The 21,225-nt window shown below is 52.2% G+C and overlaps 1 protein-coding gene across 1 annotated transcript in view; it reads right to left on the reverse strand.

The window, feature by feature from the left end:
• IFNGR2 (interferon gamma receptor 2) overlaps window positions 1-21,225 on the reverse strand; it is a 44,672-nt gene that overhangs the window by 2,171 nt on the left and 21,276 nt on the right. The window contains exons 8-12 of the mRNA XM_038766170.1: window positions 15,977-16,080; window positions 4,755-4,899; window positions 3,961-4,142; window positions 1,989-2,128; window positions 1,302-1,449 (exon numbers count right to left, since the gene is read on the reverse strand). Coding sequence (XP_038622098.1) covers window positions 1,302-1,449; window positions 1,989-2,128; window positions 3,961-4,142; window positions 4,755-4,899; window positions 15,977-16,080 — 719 coding nt within the window. The remainder of the gene's footprint in view (window positions 1-1,301; window positions 1,450-1,988; window positions 2,129-3,960; window positions 4,143-4,754; window positions 4,900-15,976; window positions 16,081-21,225) is intronic.

Genomic DNA, 21,225 nt, shown 5'->3' on the forward strand with positions numbered 1-21,225 from the left:
CTGAGTCCCAGGCCCGTGCGCTATCCATTACGCCACGCTGTTACTCTCCCAAGCACTTGGTGCGGTACTCTGCACACAGTAAGCACTCAAAAAATACCACTGACTGATTGAAAGCTATTGCCCGGTGATCGATCGGGCCAGTCAGGTCCCCTGCCGTCCCTAGGCCACTCTCTTCTGGGGACCCCCGACTTGGGCCCCAGCACAAATCCAGCTCGGCTTCAAGGCTGTCCCTTCTGTCCTTCTCCAGCCCAGCCCGCACCCTCCGCTCCTCTGCCGCTAACCTCCTCACCGTGCCTCGTTCTCGCCTGTCCTGCCGTCGACCCCCGGGCCACGTCCTCCCCCTGGCCCGGAATGCCCTCCCTCCGTACATCCGCCAAGTTAGCTCTCTTCCTCCCTTCAAAGCCCTTCTGAGAGCTCATCTCCTCCAGGAGGCCTTCCCAGACTGAGCCCCCTCTTTCCTCTCCCCCTCCCCATCCCCCAGCCCTACTTCCTTCCCCTCTCCACAGCACCTGTTTATATGTTTGTACGGATTTATTACTCTATTTATTTTACTTGTACATATTTACTATTCTATTTATTTTGTCAATGATGTGCATCTAGCTTTACTTCTACTTATTCTGATGACTTGACACCTGTCCACATGTTTTGTCTTGTTGTCTGTCTCTCCCTTCTAGACTGTGAGCCCGCTGTTGGATAGGGACCGTCTCTATATGTTGCCGACTTGTACTTCCCAAGCGCTTAGTACAGCGCTCTGCACACAGTAAGCGCTCAATAAATACGATTGAATGAATGAATGACTTGACACCTGTCCACGTTTTGTTTTGTTGTCTGTCTCCCCCTTCTAGACCGTGAGCCCGCTGTTGGGTAGGGACCGTCTCTATATGTTGCCAACTTGGACTTCCCAAGCGCTTAGGACAGTGCTCTGCACACGGTAAGCGCTCAATAAAGACGATTGAATGAATGAATGAATCTTCAACCCAGACAGGCAGCGCAGTGCTTAGGCCTCGGTCCCCGTGGCACCAACGAAGCTGAATTCCTTGATGACGCTCAGAAGCAAACATCGGCTCGATCCCCCACAGCCCGCCTCGGGCTCACGGCAGGCTTTTTAGGTCAAACAAACGCCTCTCGAGTCTTTGGTTTTGTTCGTCGGCTCCCTCCTCTCTGTGCCCACTTTAAGAGGAGGTGCCCGTCCCAACCACTGCTAGAGTCTCCCCTCGCCCGCTTTCTTCCTGCCGATCGTGGCCCGGCGGGCCCGGCGCGGCCCGCGGCGATGGGGACCCGGGATAGCGAGCCGCCCTTACCGTCAGCCGTGGTCTCGAGGCAAGTCGTATTGCTCAGGAGGCCGGTCCTGTGGGGGTTCTGCAGGCTGGCCTGCACCTGCAGACAGTATTCCGTCACCGGACGGACGTCTTCCAACAGCAGCCACTTGTTGCTGACGGGACCTAGGGTCTGTTTACAAGAAACCCACCCACGTTACTGGCCTCGTTCCCAAGATCAACCGGCGAAGCCTGCTTCCTCTTTCGCGTACGGGACGGGGACAGGGGCGGGGACGAGACGACAGACACGTCTCGTCCTGGGAATTTCCCTCTCGGGAGCCCAGCCCCGCGGTGCTGGGGCTCCCGCAGGAGCTTGGCAGCCAGCCACTCCTGACCCGGGCCGTTCCACCCCACCCACCGGTCAGGCTCTCACGGCTACGAGCCAAGAACCGGGACTCGGCTCAGAGATTCCCATAATTCAGCTCGTTTCCCCCACTTCTCCTTTGTGCCGTCGCTGCCGGGATTCCCCCCTCAACTGCCTGAATCGGAATCCAAGGTGAAGCCCTGGTGGGGTTAGCCTCTGTGGGGGGGGATTTACAACCACGGACCAACACATGCAGATTCTGCCTCACCCGGTTGCAGCTCTCCTTGCCCAGGTCACTCCCCCACCCGCTCCTCCTCCCTTGGACTACACCAGAAAAAAAGGACTGGGATGAGAAAATGCCGCCCTGCCTTTTTGATCCCCGCTTTGGGCCAGTAGTGGACATAGTACTGGAACCTCCAGGTGTCGTCCTCAAAGGGCGGAGAAAAGGTCAGGCGGAGAGTCCCGTCCTCAGAAGTCACCTGGATGTTCTGAGGTGGCCCGATAGTGACTGAAATGGGAGGAACAGGAAGCAAGTGAAAACCCAAACAGATCACCCAGGGTCTGGAGGGGAGGGGACCCATCCATGGTCCTCCCACGGTTCGGTGACACCCAGAATCTGCGGAACCCCATTCTTTTCTCCCCTTGTAGACTGGAAACTCCTTGTGGGCAGGCAACGTGTCTGTCAACTCCGATACACTATACTCTCTCGATTGATTTTCCCAAAGTACTTCCTATTCTCCCACACTCCTGCGAAGTAGGTAGAGGCATGCGTCATTGTCCCCATTTTATGGATATGGAAACTGAGGCTCGGAAAAGGTTGGCGACTCGCCCAAGGTCACACGGCGGGTTGGGGCAGGGCTTGGACTAGAACCCAGGTGACCTGACTCCGGGCCCCGGGCTTTCTCCACTGGATCAGAAGAGGTCACTGGTATCTTTTCCTGGGAACCCCTAAGTTCGGCTGCCCGCCACTCAAGGGGCCGCCCTCAACTCCCGACATTGGTTCCCTCCCAGAACCGCTTCTCGGACCCGACCGAGGAATTCCTCCTGTGAGTCGGAGAGAGATTCTTGAAGAGGGAGATGGACCGCCGTCATTTGGGGTGCGCTGCCTTTCCCTCAGCCAGAAGTCAGATAGGGGCTCCTCAAGACTCCTAGTTTAGGATTGGGGGCTGGGGGAGTGGGAAGTGGCTGTGTTTGCCGTAGCGGTGATGGGCGGCATCGATCCATCCCCACTCTCTCGCTCGGTCCCCTCGCACGCCGGCAGGGAGATCGGATGCCACTTGTGGCCACAAAGCACTGAACCAGCATCTGGCATCACTGTGCCCACACCCGTCCTGTAAACCCCTGTTGAGTGCGGGACCCAGGGCAACTTCTAGTCACGGTTGGGACAGGCGGAGGTGTAGACCGACAGACAGACGCGGGGGGAAGTGTCCCTGCCTTCTTGCGAAATCCAGGAGAAGCCCCCCAAAGTAAAATAAAGCCTCACATCAACAAGGCGACGGCCCCACTAAGCAACGTGGCTTAGTGGTTAAAGCACGGGCCTGGGAGCCAGAAGGACTTGGGTTCTAATCCCGGCTCGACCATGTTTGCCCTGTGACCTTGGGCAAGCCACTTCACTTCTCTGTGCCTCAGCTTCCTCATCTGCAAAATGGGGGTTACGACTGTTCATCTCTCCATCCCCCCATCTTACCTCCTTCCCTTCCCCACAGCACCTGCATATATGTTTGTATATATTTATTACTCTATTTATTTTACTTGTACGTATCTATTCTATTTATTTTATTTTGTTAATATGTTTGGTTTTGTTCTCTGTCTCCCCCTCTTAGACTGTAAGCCCACTGTTGGGTAGGGACTGTCTCTATATGTTGCCAACTTGTACTTCCCAAGCGCTTAGTACAGTGCTCTGCACACAGTAAGCGCCCAATAAATACGATTGATTGATTGATTGACTGTTAGCCCCATGTGGGACAGGGACCGTGTCCAGCCTGATTAACTTGTATGTACCCCAGCGCTTAGAATAGTGCTTGGCACATAGTAAACGCTTGATAATAACAATAACGAAAACGGTACTTGTTATTAGATGTACACGCGTCCTCCGCACTAGCAGACGGACCGGAGCCAGAAAATATCAGACATAGAGTACAAGTTACAGTTACACGTTCCCAAGCACGCACACTCATCTGCGCCCGCAGCATTTCAGAGCCACTGACAAGACTGGGGGTGCGGGAGGAGATGCCGACTCTGGAGTTGAGAGGCAGGGGTTCGGGGCGAGACCCACCCCAGACCGGAGAGGACCCGTGGTTCCCGCCGGCCGGGGCGTGGGGAGGGGCGGCGTGCTCTTACCGTTGTGGTACAGCTTGAAGGACGGCAGCCGGAGCCAGGGAGACGACAGGGCCCCGAGCTGGGCGCGGACCCGCAGGGTCACGTTTAAGTTGGGGAAGAAGCACGGCGGGGGGAGGTGGCACACGGTGGTGGCGATCCCCGTGCAGTTGGCGCACAACAGCCCTAACCAGTTCCCCAGGGTGCTACGACAGAGACGAGACGGGGTCAGTCTCGGGGGGCCGGGGGCCTCCCCGCGCCCGGCTCCCGGGTCGGCTGAAATGGCCTCCCAGAGGCTCCGATCGGGTGGGCTGAAGCCACGAGCCGCCAAGCTTGCGGAAGGCCGGCGGCCTCGGCTTCTCGGAGGCCAAAATCGGGTCCTCGGAGATGTGCCGGGAGAGCCCCTTCCCGAGCCTCGCGCCTCAGATATACCGAGAGCAGCTTCGGGCCCTCCCCACCTCCCCAGTCGCCCTGCCCACTTAAGCAAATGCTGCAGCAGGAGAGAGTACAGTTAAACACTAGGAAGTACTTCCCGACTATCCACAGAGCCAGGGCTGGGGTTGGGGGAGAGTTACCCTAGGAGAGGCAACAGACCGAGAGTATCCACCCCTGGGAATCTTCTAGGACGGATGCCCATAGGCCTTGCGTGGTTTAGGCCCCATCGGCTTGGTCCGTTTGGAGTCCCTGCCCACTCCCAGTGTCCGGGAAAACCAGGACCGATGACCACGATATGGTCTCTCTCCAAGTTCTAGATTTCTCCCCATGCCCCCGCAACCCAGGGCCCCCGGGACCCCACGACCCAGACGAGCTCCGCTCACTATCGGTACTCCACGCTGTAGGTCACGGGACCGGCGAGATCGCTCAGACCATCCGGCAGGCTGACTGGTTGCCATCGCAGGACCCGCTCCAGGTTGTACAGGTAAAGCGTGGCGTTGTGCGGGGCCGGTAGATGAGACAGCGGCTCTGTGGGGGGAGACACGGACAGACAGACGCCCCGAGTTACCAAGACGAGCGAGGCCGGGCACTGCTGCTGGGCACAGCCACCTTTTGGCCCCAGATCTCGGCGGTTCAGGCATTTATGGGTGGGCACCGCTAGCTCAGTTGGCACAAGCTTCAACCCTCAGGACCCCCCGGCTCAGGGAACCAGAGCGAGCCGGGCCGGGCCGCCAAAATTCTCATTACCCCCTCACTCCCCCCAAGCCTTGAGCCCACCTAGTTTGGATAACCGGCTTCCTAATAATGGTAGTATTGTTGGCAATTACTCAGTGCCTTAGTACGCACCAAATACGGTGGAAAGGGCATGGGATGGAGGCATCACAAGACCCGAGTTCTAGTCTCAGCTCTGCTACTGGGTAACCAGGGGAAAAATCACAACTTCTCTGGGCCTCAGTTTTCTCATTCGCAAAATAGGGATAAAACACCCCCTCTCTCCCCGCACCCCCATCCCCGGCCTCCATAATTTGAGATTCTTGTGGGGCAAGGACTGTGTCTGATCTGATTATCTTTGATCTACCCCAGCGCTTGATAAATGCTCTCATTTATGCCCTTCATTAACTGGGATGGGCTGGGGGGACTTCCAACACCCTCAGCTCAGGACACCTGAGTCACAATCATGTGACAGACTCGTCAATCAATCAGTGGTATTTATTGAGCACTTAATGTGCACAGTATAGCATTGTATACTAGAATTAGCAGATACGTTCCCTTCCCATAAAGAACTTCTTGGCCAGTATCTCCCCTGTTACTCTGGGGGAGGAAAGAGGCTGATTGCATGAAGAATTTGGAGCTTTACTGCTGTATCTTCACTCTCTCCATCCCAACTTTTATTTTGGAGATTTGAATTTCCAGTATTTCTCCTTGGCCCTGCTAAGAGTCATTATGGAATTCAAACCTCTCGGCGGGGGCGAGCAAAATGGCTCCCTTTCCTAGTTTCGATCAGTTTCCCTGCAATTCTGCAGTCTATGTTCTGGGGAGTTTCTGGGAGGCCCTTTCAGATAGAGGAAGCAGGACAGTAGGGTGGTGGGGTGAGATGACGAATGATGCATGTTGGCCTTTTAAGAGCAGTGATGGTTGGTGCCCAATTTCCCAAGATAATTATTAATTAATAATAATTACGGTATCTGTTAAGCGCTTACTATCTGCCAGGCACTGTACTATTAGTTTTAAGGAATGCACGCCTGTACATATTTGTACATTGTATTATTTTCTCAGCCACTTCCTCTTGACATATCTGTACCACTCCTATTCTTGTATCCCTGCTCTTCCTCCCACACCCACTACTGGCAAATAATTTTTGTCCCTCTCCCTCACTAGACTGTAAGTGCCTTGAGGGCAGGAACTTCTGCTACTCTTGAGAAGCAGCGTGGCTCAGTGGAAAGAGCCCGGGCTTTGGAGTCAGAGGTCATGGGTTCAAATCCCGGATCCGTCAATTGTCAGCTGTGTGACTTTGGCCAAGTCACTTCACTTCTCTGGGCCTCAGTTCCCTCATCTGTAAAATGAGGATTAAGACTGTGAGCCCCCCGTGGGACAAACTGATCACCCTGTACCCCTCCCCAGTGCTTAGAACAGTGCTCTGAACATAGTAAGCGCTTAATAAATGCCATCATTATTATTGAACATCTCCTGGTTCGTGGATCTGGTCTACGCCAGGACAACGGCCACGAATAGATGGATCAATCAATCAATCATATTTATTGAGCGCTTACGGTGTGCAGAGCACTGTACTAAGTGCTTGGGAAGTCCAAGTTGGCAACATATAGAGACGGTCCCTACCCAACAGTGGGCTCAGTCTAGAAGGGGGAGACAGAGAACAAAACATATTAAAAAAATAAAATAGAATAGATATGTACAAGTAAAATAGAGTAATAAATACGTACAAACATATATACATATATACAGGTGCTGTGGGGAAGGGAAGGAGGTAAGGCGGGGGTGGGTGAGGAGGGGGAGAGGAAGGAGGGGGCTCAATCTGGGAAAGCCTCCTAATCAATACAGTAGCTGTTACTTGAAGGCCTGTCTGATTATTGTTTCCAAGCAGCCACCTGACCTCTGGACTCTTGCCTCACAGTCCAAGGCGTTAACTTTTTCTCGACAGTAATTGTGTCGTAATGGCTCACCAACATCCCACAGTTCTTTATTCCTCTGGGCTTCGGGAGACATATTTCCTGGTCACCAGCCCCGGCATGTTTATTCACTGGCTTTTTCCTTCTCCCCTCGCTGATCTGCTTTGAGACAACACACGCTCTCTGGACGACTTGCTGATGTCACCAGATGCCTTTCGACTTATTAAACTCTGATCTTCTAGTCACCGCTCCCTACAGCTTTGATTGTATTTTGACCTTATCCCTGTCTCATCTTTTCTATTGATTTTGTGTTCTGTTTTATTCTCTCTTTCTGTGTCAGTTCGCTAGTCTCCTTCCCCCTTTATTCTTACATCGGGCCCTCAGGGCCCGGACCCCTGCCCAAAGATTCTCTCCTGCATATTCCTCCCCAGTCCTCAGTCCCCACACAAAGGAAGTGCTCCATAACTACTATTCCCACTTTTACTGCATAGATGCTGTTTCCCACTGAGGTGGTTTCTCTGGGATCGGTCTCATTCCCACATGAGGTCCTCAGGAGCCTCCTTCTCTGCCCTCCCGATCTGGGGTCCCAAACCGCTCGGGGCTCCCCCGGGCATTCATTCACTCATTCGATCGAGTTTATTGAGTGCTTGCTGTGCACACAGCACTGTGCTAAGCGCTTGGGAGAGTACAATAGTACTATTAAACAGATACATTTCCTGCCCACAATGAGCTCGGCAAGGCTCGGAGCCCACCCCTGCATTCGCTGCCCGTCAGGACCCCCCCGGGGTCTACTGAATGGTTGGACAAGTGGCTCTACGGGCCACCCTGGCATCCCCGTGCCACTCTCTGCCCCGCCACCTTTCACCACACCTCTTTGGGGCCTAGCGAGGGTCGGTGACAGGCACCTTTCCTTACTGGAGCGGGTTGAGAAGTCTCTGCCCAAAGATGCGACTTGTTTCTCCAAGTTCCACACCCAGAACAGGGCGCTCTGCTCCCGCCAGTTGGGTGCCAACGCCTGACTCCAGGACCACCCTGGCTGGCCCAGCCGCCCTTCCCGGGGCCCGACAACATCCCCAACACCTCAGAACTGCTCTGTGACCAAGTCCCGAACATCGCAGACCTGCTCTCCCTTAGCCTGATGATATCCCCAACATCTCAGAAATGCACTCCCTGGGCCAACAACATCCTCAACATCTCAAAACTGTTCTCCCTGGGCCTAATGACATCCCCAACATCGCAGACCTGTCCCCCCTGGGCCCGAACACATCCCCAAGCTGTTCTCCTTGGAGAGCAGTGAGCAGTGTGGAAACCCTCAAGGGAACGAGAGGCTGTTGGCCATCAAAAGAAAAGGGAAAGCCCCAGTCCCTCCTCGTGGACCAGGAGAGCCACCATGACTGCGGCCCCAAAATATTTCGGCCAATCTCACTGGGCCTGTGACTGAACTTTCTGTCCCATCCTCTCCGGAGACACAAACCACACTGGAAGCGGAAGGTGGAGAGATGAGGAATGGGAGGATAGACTTGTGTATATGTGTCTGCAGGGGATCTTGGCTTAAAAACCTCAGCTCCTCCACGCGGTGCAGGTCTGCAGCTTTGAGCCAGACCTCCGCTCTCATAGGCCTAGTAGAATGCTCTGCACGCAGTAAGCACTCAATAAGTACCATTAATTGACTGACTGGTCTGGTCCAAGCCCTGGACCAGGAATCCCGGGTATTTGGCAGCAGCTCCCCAAAAGGGAACAAATTTTGTTGAGCAGAACTACCGGGGCTTGGGCAGGGAGGGGATACGTGAGGAGGACCGCACGTGATTTCTCTGGTAGCTTTAGGGATCACAGAGCACAGGTCGCTGCAAGCAAACACACATGCACAGAGTCATGTAACGGGCTGCCACAGAACAGAAGAGTTGGTTCCGATTCAAACCATGTCCCTGTGACTTTTAGAAGCCAAGGGCCCGCCCAAGCCCCGACAAAGCCAGGCCAGGGTGGTTGCTCCCGTAAAGGAGACGATAACCATCTTCTCCCCTGCCCCCAAACTAATAAGACAGAAGCGATGGAGTGCGATGTGGTGATGGTCACAGCTATTCAATTCGATTCAAACCGCTACTACATTATCTTCTGCTTTGATTACTGAATCGGCCTCCTTGCTTACCTCCCTGCCTCCTTTCTCTCCCCACTCCAGTCAATCAATCAATCAATCGTATTTATTGAGCGCTTACTGTGTGCAGAGCACTGTACTGAAGTACAAGTTGGCAACATATAGAGATGGTCCCTACCCAACAGTGGGCCCACAGTCTAGAAGGGGGAGAGTCCATACCTCACTCTGTTGCCTGGATCATTTCCCTACAAAAACCTTCAGTCCAGGTTTCCCCGCTTCTCAAGAACCTCCAGTGATTGCCCATCCATCTCCGCGTCAAACAAAAACTCCTCACCATTGGCTTTAAGACGCTCAATCACCTGCCCCCTCTTACCTCACCTCGCTGCTCTTTTACGACAACTCAGGCCACACACTTTGCTCCCCCAATGCCAACCTACTCACTGTACCTCTATCTCGTCTATCTCGCCCTTAACCTGGAACACCCTCCCTCTTCATATCTGCCAATTTCTCTTCCCACCTTCGAAGTCATAAAGAAAGCATATCTTGGAAAGAATGCACATCTCCTTTCAGAGGCTTTCCCGGACTTGGCCCTCATTTCCTCCTCTCCCACTCCCTTCTATGTCGCCCTTGAGCTTGGATTCCTCCCCTTACTCACTCCTCCCTCAGCTGCAGCGCACTCATGTACATATCCGTTGCTTATTTAGTTAGAGTAATGTCTGTCTCCCCATCTGGGCTCTAAATTTGTTGTGGGCAGGGAACGTGTCTACCAACTCTGTTATATTGTTCTCTCCCAAGCACTTAGAACAGTGCTCTGCACAAAGTAAGTGCTCAGTAAATGATTGATTGATAGCTAGAGAGAGCTCACGGATGGGCAGAGATGGACAATGTGACTGCCAACGGGACCTACAGATGGGATGGTTAAGTGGATCTCTTGGCTAGTTTGGAAATCCCTGCTAGGCTGTTTTTCCCTTGCCTGGATTTGCACCCTTTATTCACCCCAACTCCACCCTCTCTACTCAACTCGCTCACTCCCCTTTCCCTTCGCCACTGTCACGCCACCAACCCACAGCCTTAGATCACTGCCACTGTCCGCCTCCTTCGCTCTTAAGCTCGAGCTGCTGAATGCTGCTGGCGAAAGTCTAAACACCAGGCCAACCTTGTTCACTTTAAATTAACCCTTTCCTCCTTTAACTCTGCCCTCTCCTCTGCCAGGCAAAACTATTCTTCCCTTATTGACAACCATGCCCATCACCCCCGTCAGCTATTTTGGACATTTACCTCCCTCCTCAGGCCCCCTGTTCCTCCATCGCTCACCCCCAACGATCTGGCCTCCTATTTCATTAATAAAATTAACACCATCAGGTCTGAGCTCCCCAAAGTCACCCCCCACCTTCTCCATCTCCTCCGCTCTCAACCCTCTCCATTATTCTCCCATCCTTCCCAGCAGTATCTTCAGATGAGATCTCCTCCCTCCTCTCAAGTGCCTCCCCATCCACCTGTGCTTCGGACCCCACTCCCTCTCATCTTATGAAAACTCTCACCCCTTCCCTCCTCCTCTCCCTAACTTCCATCTTCAACCGCTCACTCTCCACTGGTTCCCTCCCCTCTGCCTTCAAACATGCCCACATCTCCCCCATCCTAAAAAAAACCCTCTCTTGACCCCACTGCCCCTCCTAGTTATCGCCCTATCTCCCTCCTAACCTTCCTTTCCAAACTCCTAGAATGAGTCGTCTACACTCACTGCCTCGAATTCCTCAACTCCAACTCTCTCCTAGACCCCCTCCAACCTGGCTTCCGTCCCCTACATTCCACCGAAACTGCCCTCTCAAAGGTCACCAATGACCTCTTTCTTGCCAAATCCAATGGCTCGTATTCTATCCTAATCCTCTTCGACCTCTCAGCTGCCTTCGACACTGTGGACCACCCCCTTCTCCTCAACATGCTATCTAACCTTGGCTTCATAGACTCCGTCCTCTCCTGGTTCTCCTCTATCTCTCTGGCCATTCATTCTCAGTCTCTTTCGCAGGCTTGTCCTTCCCCTCCCATCCCCTTACTTTTGGGGTTCCTCAAGGGTCAGTTCTCAGTCCCCTTCTGTTCTCTATCTACACTCACTCCCTCGGTGACCTCATTCGCTCCCATGGCTTCAACTATCATCTCTATGCTGATGACACCCAACTCTACATCTCCGCTCCTGTTCTCTCTCCCTCCTTCCAGGCTTGTATCTCCTCCTGCCTTCAGGACACCTCCAGCTGGATGTCTGCCCGCCATCTAAAACTCAACATGTCCAAGACTGAGCTCCTCATCTTCCCTCCCAAACCCTGTCCTCTCCCTGAATTTCCCATCACTGTAGAAGGCACTACCATCCTTCCCGTCTCACAAGCCCGCAACCTTGGTGTCATCCTCGACTCCGCTCTCTCGTTCACCCCTCGCATCCAATCCGTCACCAAAACCTGCCGGTCTCACCTCCGCAGCATCGCCAAGATCCGCCCTTTCCTCTCCATCCAAACCGCTACCCTGCTGGTTCAATCTCTCATCCTATCCCGACTGGATTACTTCATCGGCCTCCTCTCTGATCTCCCATCCTCCTGTCTCTCCCCGCTTCCGTCTCTACTTCACGCTGCTGCCCGGATTATCTTTGTACAGAAACACTCTGGGCATGTCACTCCCCTCCTAAAAAATCTCCAGTGGTTGCCTGTCAACCTTTAAACCAAGCAAAAACTCCTCACTCTCGGCTTCAAGGCTGTCCATCCCCTGGCCCCCTCCTACCTCACCTCCCTTCTGTCCTTCTCCAGCCCAGCCCGCACCCTCCGCTCCTCTGCCGCTGATCTCCTCACCGTGCCACGTTCTCGCCCACCCTGCCGTCGACCCCCGGCCCACGTCCTCCCCCTGGCCCGGAATGCCCTCCCTCCGCACATCCGCCAAACTGGCTCTCTTCCTCTCTTCAAAGCCCTACTGAGAGCTCACCTCCTCCAGGGAGGCCTTCCCAGACTGAGTCCCCCCCCATTTTTCCTCCCCTCCTCCTTCTCCCCTCCCCATCGCCCCACCTCCCCGACTCTGCCCTACCCCTGCCCCTCCCCACAGCACTTGTATATATTTCTACATATTTATTACTCTATTTTATTTGTACATACTATATTTATTTTATTAATGATGTGTATATAGCTATAATTCTATTTATTCTGATAGTATTGACACCTGTCTCCTTGTTTTGTTTTGTTGTCTGTCTCCCCCTTCTAGACTGTGAGCCCGTTGTTGGGTAGGGACCGTCTCTATATGTTGCCGATTTGTACTTCCCAAGCACTTAGTACAGTGCTCTGCACAAGTAAGCGCTCAATAATATGACTGACTGACTGAATATCCGTAATTTAGTTTTCTTTTTTTTTTTACGGTATCTGTTAATTGCTACCGATGTCAAATGCTGGTCTAAGCTCTGACGTATACACAATAATAATAATAATGATGATGGCATTTATTAAGTGCTTACTATGTGCAAAACACTGTTCTAAGCACTGGGGAGGTTACAAGGAGATCAGGTTGTCCCATGGGGGGCTCACAAATTAATTACAGCAGACACAGTCCCTGTCCTGCACGGGGACAATAGTCATTCGTTCAATCGTATTTATTGAGTGCTTACTGTGTGCACAGCACTGTACTAAGCGCTTGGGAAGTACAAGTTGGCAACATAGAGAGACGGTCCCTACCCAACAGCGGGCTCACAGTCTAGAAGGGGGGGACAGAGAATGAAACAAAACATATTAACAAAAAAAATAAATAGAATAAATATGTACAAATAAAATAGAGTAATAAATACATACAAACATATATACAGGTATATAGTCTTTGTAAGAGGAAAAACAGGAGAAGTGAGGTAAAGAGAAGTGACTTGCCAATGTCACCCAGTCAGCAACGGGCGGAGCCGGGGTTAGAATCCAGGCCCTCTGACTCAATCACTCAGTGGCATTTATTGAACACCTACTAAGTGCAGAGCACTGCACTAAGGGCTTGGGAGAGTACGATACAATACCATCGGCAGACACATTCCCTGCCCATCACAAGATTTTTTTTTTTATGATGGCATATATTAAGCGCTTACTATGTTCTAAGCGCTGGGGAGTTTACAAGGTGATCAGGTTGTCCCACGGGGGGGCTCATGGTCTTCATCCCCATTTTCCAGATGAGGGAACTGAGGCCCAAAGAAGTGAAGTTTTTTAGAAGTGAAGTTTTTTTAGAAGTGAAGAATTTTAGACTGTGAGCCCACTGTTGGGTAGGGACTGTCTCTATATGATGCCAACTTGTACTTCCCAAGCGCTTAGTAAAGTGCTCTGCACACCGTAAGTGCTTAATAAATACGATTGATTGATTGACTGATTGATTGAAGTGAGTTGCCCAAAGTCACCCAGCTGACAAGTGGCGGAGCGGGGATTTGAACCGATGACCTCTGACTCCAAAGCCCCGGGCTCTTTCCATTAAGCCAAGCTGCTTCTAGATTATAACAGTGTCTGCCTCCCTGTCTAAACTGTCAGCTCCTTGTGGGCAGGGGACGTGTCTCCTAACTCTGTTTTACTGTGCTAAACTGGGGAAGCAGCACAGCACCGGAGACAGAGCCGGGGCCTGGGATTTGGAAGGGTCTGCGTTCTTGCCTGCTGTGCGGCCTTGGACAAGTCACTTCACTTCTCTGTGCCTCAGTTACCTCATCTATAAAATGGGGATTGGGACCGTAAATCCCGCATGGGCCAGGGTCTCCTTGCATTTGCTTGTCTCCACCCCAGCGCTTAGTACAGTGCCAATATGTGCAAATATGTTGCCAATTTGTACTTCCCAAGCGCTTAGTACAGTGCTCTGCACATAGTAAGCACTCAATAAATATGACTGATTGATTGATTGCCATGTAATGAGGGCTTAACAAATACCACAATTATTATTACATTCCCAAGTGCTTAGTACAGTGCTCTGCACATACTAAGAAGCAGCATGGCTCAGTGGAAAGAGCCTGGGCTTGGGAGTCGGAGGTCATGGGTTCTAATCCCGCTTCTGCCACTTGTCTGCTGTGTGACTTTGGGCAAGTCACTTCACTTCTCTGGGCCTCAGTGACCTCATCTGTCAAATGGGGATTTAGACTGTGAGCCCCACGTGGGACAACCTGATCACCTTGTATCTCCCCCAGCGCTTAGAACAGTGCTTGGCACATAGCGCTTAACAAATATCATCATCATCATCCAATCTTTAGAGAAGCAGCGCGGCTCAGTGGAAAAAGCACAGGCTTGGGAGTCAGAGGTCACGGGTTCTAATCCCGGCCCCGCCACTTGTCAGCTGTGTGACTTTGGGTGAGTCACTTCACTTCTCTGGGCCTCAGTGGCCTCATCTGTCAAATGGGGATTAAGACTGTGAGCCCCCCGTGGGACAACCTGATCACCTTGTATCTTCCCCAGCGCTTAGAACAGTGCTTGGCACATAGCGCTTAACAAATATCATCATCATCATCCAATCTTTAGAGAAGCAGCGCGGCTCAGTGGAAAAAGCACAGGCTTGGGAGTCAGAGGTCACGGGTTCTAATCCCGGCCCCGCCACTTGTCAGCTGTGTGACTTTGGGTGAGTCACTTCACTTCTCTGGGCCTCAGTGGCCTCATCTGTCAAATGGGGATTAAGACTGTGAGCCCCCCGTGGGGCAACCTGATCACCTTATAACCTCCCCAGCGCTTAGAACGGTGCTTGGCACATAGTAAGCGCTTAACAAATACCAACATTATCATCATTATTAGTATCGTGCTCGCCCCCTCCCCTTACTGTGTGCGGAGCACTGTACTAAGGGGGGGGGGGGAGGGAGGAGGAGGAGAGTTCATCCATTCATTCATTCATTCAATCGTATTTATGGAGCGCTTACTGCATGCAGAGCACTGTACTGAGCACTTGGGAGAGGACAAATTGGCAACATAAGTGGGAGTCCCTCCGCCCCCGGAGCCCATCGGTCGAGGACACCCCCGCTTTGGAGGGGAGGAGAGGGAGGAAAGGGAGGAGGAGGGAGGAGGAGGAGGGAGGAGAAAGGGGAGGAGGGGGAGAAAGGGGAGTACGAGGAGGAGGAGGGAGGAAGAGGGGCAGGACATGTTTTGTTTTGTTCTCTGTCTCCCCCTTCTAGACTGTGAGCCCGTTGTTGGGTAGGGACCATGTCTAGATGTTGCCAATTTGTACTTCCCAAGCGCTTAGTCCAGTGCTCTGCACACAGTAAGCGCTCAGTAAATATAATTGAATGAATGAATGAAAGGAGGAGGAGGAGGACGGGGAGGAGGAGGGGGAAGTGGAGGAGGAAGAGGGGGAGGAAGGGGAGGAGGAGGAAGGGGAGGAGGAGAGGGGAGGAGGAGAGGGGGAGGAGGAGAGGGGGAGGAAGGGGAGGGGGAGGAAGGAGAGGGACTGTGAGCCCATTGTTCGGTAGGGACCGTCTCTATATGTTGCAAACTTGTACTTCCCAAGCGCTTAGTACAGTGCTCCGCACACAGTAAGCGCTCAATAAATACGATTGATTGATTGATTGATTGAAGGGGAGGAGGGGAAGGAAGGGGGGAAGGAAGGGGAGGAGGGGGAGAGGGAGGAGGGGAGGAGGGGGAGGAGGGGAGGAGGAGGAGAAAGGGGAGGAATGGGAGGAGGGAGAGGAGAGGGGGAGGAGGGAGAAGAGAGGGGGAGGAGGAAGAGGAAAAGGGATCCGGCCTGGAGGTCACGGGACACGCACAGACACGCACACACACAGGCACACACACACACACGGAGGAGAAGGAAGGGGAGGAGGAGGAAGCGGGAGGTCTGTGACTTACAGACAGACAAAGCCAGACGACAGAGCCGCCCCCCCCCACCCCCCCTTGTGCCCCTTCTTCCCTCCCTCGTCCCCGCTGCTCACCGGGCTTGCTGGGGGCGGCGGAGCCCAGCAGGAGCAGCAGCCGGAGCAGGGGGCGGCGGGGCCAGGGGGGGGGGCTGCATCGGGAACGACCACCGGGAGATGGGGAGGGGACGGGGGACAGGGGACAGAGGACAGGGGAGGGGAGGGGGGCCTCAGGCAGGCCTGCCCAGCGACGACATCCCCAGCCGGGCCCGCCGGGCCCTCCTGCTCCTTCTCCTCCTCCTCCTCCTGCTCCTTCTCCTCCTCCTGCTCCTCCTGGCACAGCCGGGCAAGGCGACCCCCCAGCCCCGAGGGCGGGCCTAGGGGCCCCACCCACACTTGCCCTACACACTAATCATCGGGAGGAGCGAACAAAAGCTCCTCCCCCTGGGCTTGTAAACCGTCCACCCCCTCTCCCTCTCCCCCTCCCCCCTCCCCCTCCCCTCCCCTCCCCTCCCCTCCCCTCCTCTCCCCTCCTCTCCCCTCCTCTCCCCTCCTCTCCCCTCCTCTCCCCTCCCCTCCCCTGCCCTGCCCTCCCCTCCCCTCCCCTCCCCTCCCCTCCCCTCCCCTCCCCTCCCCTCCCCTCTCCCCTCTCCCCTCTCCCCTCTCCCCTCTCCCCTCTCCCCTCTCTCCTCTCTCCTCTCTCCTCTCTCCTCTCTCCTCTTCTCTCTCCTCCCTCTCCCCTCTCCCCTCTCCCCTCTCCCCTCCTCTCTCCTCTCTCCTCCCCTCTCTCCTCTCCCCTCTCCCCTCTCCCCTCCCTCCTCCCTCCTCCCTCCTCCCCTCCTCTCCTTCTCCCTCCTTCGGTCCTTCGGTCGCATCGATCGAGCGCTGACTGTGCGCAGCGTACCGGACTAATCAGTCATTCAGCCAGTCGTATTTATTGAGCGCTTACTACGTGCAGAGCACCGGACTGTGCGCTGGGGAAGTACAAGTCGGCAACAGATAGAGACGGTCCCTACGCAACGACGGGCTCACGGTCTAGAAGATGCAAGAGAATCAGGTCAAACGCAGTCCCTGCCTCAAGGAGGGATTACACTCTATAATAATAATAATAATAACAATAATTATGGTATTCATTAAGCACTTACTATGTGCCAGGCACTGTACTGATTGCCGGGGTAGACACAAGCTAATCAGCATGGACACAGTCCGTGTCCCGCGTGGCGGCTCACAGCCTTAATCCCCATTTTGCAGATTGATCAATCAATCAATCAATCATTACTGCCTTCAAACCCTCCTGAGAGCTCCCCTCCTCCAGGAGACCTTCCCACACTGAGCCCCCTCTTTCCTCTCCCCCTCCCCATCCCCCCAGCCCTACCTCCTTCCCCTCCCCACAGCACCTGTATATATGTTTGTACAGATTTATTACTCTATTTTACTTGTACATATTTACTATTCTATTTATTTTGTTAACGATATGCATCTAGCTTTACTTCTACTTATTTTGATGACACCTGTCCACATGTTTTGTTTTGTTGTCTGTCTCCCCCCTCTAGACTCTGAGCCCGTCGTTGGGTAGGGACCGTCTATGTTGCCGACTTGTACTTCCCAAGCGCTTAGTCCAGTGCTCTGCACACAGTAAGTGCTCAACAAATACGATTGAATGAATGAATGAATGAGGGGTCAGCAGAGAGAGAGAGAGGACATGGAGATACATACAGTGAGTAGGTTGTTGTGAGAGGAGCAAAGTGTGCGCCTTGAGGTGTGGTAAGGGTTTACAAAGATAAGGTAGGAGGGGAAGAGCTGATACCTCAATCTCCACTTTCTCACAGCCCACGTCCTGCTTCTGGTCTGGAACGCCCTCCCTCCTCAAATCCTGCAGACAGTGACTTTCCTCCCTGCTTCGAAGCCTTATCGAAGGCACACGTCCTCCAAGAGGCCTTCCCTGACTAAGCCTCACTTTTCCTCATCTCCCACTCCCTTCTGCATCGCCCTGACTTGCTCCCTTCCTCCCTCTCCCAGCCCCACAGCATTTATGTCTAGATCTGTCCTTTATTTCACTCATTCATTCATTCAATCGTATTTATTGAGCGCTTACTGTGTGCAGAGCACTGGACTAAGAGCTTGGGAAGTCCAAGTCGGCAACATACAGAGATGGTCCCTACCCAGCAACAGGGCTCACAGTCTAGAAGGGGGAGACAGACAACGAAACAAAACAAGTAGAGAGGTGTCGAAACCGTCAGAATAAATAGGGTTATAACTATATGCACATCATTAATAAAATAGAGTAGTAAATATGTACAAATAAAATAGAGTAATAAATATGTACAAATAGATACAAGTGCTGTGGGGAGAGGAAGGGGGTCTCCCCCTCCAGACTGTAAGCTCATTGTGGACAGGAAGTGTATCTGTTTATTGTCCTGTTGTACTCTCCCAGGCGCTTAGTACAGTGCTCTGCATACAGTAAGTGCTTTATAAATACGATTTAATGAATGAATGAATGAACGATTGAGAGCCTTAGTCGTGGGTTTCTGTTATACTTCCCAAGTGCTTAATACAGTACCATTGCAGTCAAAAGGTGCTCAGTACAGATCATTACAACTACGGCTACTACTAGGGTTTGTCTGTGTCTCTGGCCAATCCCTGATAGATCTTGAGGTGAAACTTCCAGTTAGTGGCTCCAGAAGAGAATTTTTAAAATTCTCACCAGCTGTGAATCTCTTGTCCCGCTTTAGGCCTCTCTCACACTGCCCAAACCAGTGTGAACCAGTATGAACCGGTGGCTTTCTCTACCTAGGGAGGGCTGTCAAGTCTCAATCAATCAATCCATGGTATTTATTGAGTGCTTACTGTGTGCACAGCACTGTACTAAGCGCTTGGAAAAGTACAGTATAACAGAGTCGGTAGGCATGTTCCCACTGCCCAAGTTCATTCATTCAATCGTATTTATTAAGCACTTGCTGTGTGCACGGCACTGTGCTAAGCGCTTGGACCCTACAGTGCCAGCTGTCAGCCCTTTTTGGGAAGATCCTGTTGTTTTGAATTATTCATGCCCTTGGTACAGATAATCGAGATAGGATCCATTTGCACTGATCCCTGTCCCGTGCAATATTAAACTCCCAGCCGACCGTCATGCAGTTAAGTATCAATCGGAGGTATTTTCTGAGCTCTTGCTACGGACACAGCTCTGTACTAAGAGCGTGGGAGAGGTACCTACCATGCTTTTAGCTGCATTCTTTCCAGATATTTTCAGGGCACGTTTGACATTTAAAAAACATCTTGCCATCTTCATCCATCAATCAATCAATCAATCGTATTTATTGAGCGCTTACTGTGTGCAGAGCACTGTACTAAGCGCTTGGGAAGTCCAAGTTGGCAACATCTAGAGACGGTCCCTACCCAACAGTGGGCTCATAGTCTGGAAGGGTGAGACAGAGAACAAAACATAACATATTAACAAAATAAAATAAATTGAACAGATATGTACAAGTAAAATAGAGTAATAAATATGTTAAGCTACAAAATCCATCAACCTCTCACCTGAGGAGATTTAACCACATTTCTGTTGAGTCTGTTGACTGAATTAGGCCTTAGTTTGTTTCACAAACGCTTACTGTCCTATTCGTAGGGTATTTTTTAAATTCTACATTGAGCCTTTCAGTATCAATTCCTTTTCCGTATGCTCTTCTGGAGCAAAGGAACTCAAGCATCAAATTAAAACTTACCCACCATTTTCACTTTTAAAGGATCCAGGGCTCTAATACCAGGTTTTTATTTTCTGGCGGGCAGGTACTGATATTGAAATGAGTTCCCTATGATCAGATAGATTGGGATTCGATTTTAATCTTGGATCAGATTTGGGGTCCCCAATCAACAGCTGCTTTTCGGCTTCCCCGAAGACTCCAAGGGATCAATCAATCATTGGCATTTATTGAGTGCTTACTGTGTGCCGAAGACTGTACTAAACACTTGGGAGAGTATTGTAGAAACAGAGCTGGAAGATACATTCCCTGCCCACAATGAACTTACAGTCTAAAAAGGAGCAGAACTCCTTTGCCTCTATGAAGGGAGACGGTGAAGAAAATACAGAGGAGTACATTAAATGTCAGCATTCCAGAAAGCAAATTTTAGGAGATTCCGTAGCTCCTAAACAGAGTCTAATTGGAAAGAATCCGGGCTCAGGAGTCAGAGAAGCAGCCTGGCTTAGTGGAAGAAGGATGGGCCTGGGAATCAGAAGGATCCGAGTTCTAATCCCTGCCCCACTACGTATCTGCTGTGTGACCTTGGGAAAGACCCTTCACTTCTCTGGGCCTCAGTTATCTCATCTATAAAACCGGGATTAAGACTGTGAGCCCCACGTGGGACAGGGACTTTGTCCAACCTGATGAACTTGTAGCTACCCCAGCGTTTAGAACAGTGCTTGGCACATAGTAAGCGCTTAACAAGTACTATAATTATTATGATTATTAGAGGAACTGGGTTCATATCCTGGCCCCACCACTTGTCCGCTGTGTGACTTAAACTTCTCCATGCCTCAGTTTCCTCATCTCCAAAATAGGGATTAAATCCTACTTAGAGTGTGAACCCCAAATGCGATAGAGACTGAGTCCAACCTGATTATCTTCTATTTCCCCCAGTGTTTGGCACAAAGCGAGCGCTCAACAGATACCCTAAAGAAGCAAAAAGCGCTTAGTACAGTGCTCTGCACACAGTAAGGCTCAATAAATATGATTGAATGAAAAAGAAAAAGAAAGGCTTGAGGTAAAGGAGAGATCAGAGGAAGGAGGAGAGTCGGAGAGGCTGTTCTCCCTCCCTCCCCATGCCCCATCCCACCGAGCAGCTGTTCGGAATCATCCGATTCCTTGTCCAAATCCAGCCCCTCTCTCCATCACACACACTCAGGGTCCAATTTGGAAAGGTACCAAGATCTGAGAGGGCCGGGGTAAAACAAGCTCAGGTCTTCGCTCACCTCTCCAAGTGCCACAGCTAGGAACGCACTAAGTTCCCAAGCAAACAGAGCCAATACCAGCACGTCTGACTGAGAATTGATGATGATGATGGCATTTGTTAAGAGCTTACTATGTGCAAAGCACTGTTCTAAGCTCTGGGGAGGATACAAGGCAATCAGGTTGTCCCACGGGGGGCTCCCAGTCTTCATCCCCATTTTACAGATGAGGGAACTGAGGCCCAGAAAAGTGAGGTGACTTGCCCAGAGTCACACAGCTGACAACTGGCGGAGCTGGGATTTGAACCCATGACCTCTGACTCCAAAGCCCGGGCCCTTTCCACTGAGCCACGCTGAAAGCAGCTTGGTTTAACGTGGGGATTTT

Source organism: Tachyglossus aculeatus, chromosome 24, assembly GCF_015852505.1.
Source record: "Tachyglossus aculeatus isolate mTacAcu1 chromosome 24, mTacAcu1.pri, whole genome shotgun sequence".
Classification (NCBI taxonomy): Eukaryota; Metazoa; Chordata; class Mammalia; order Monotremata; family Tachyglossidae; genus Tachyglossus; species Tachyglossus aculeatus.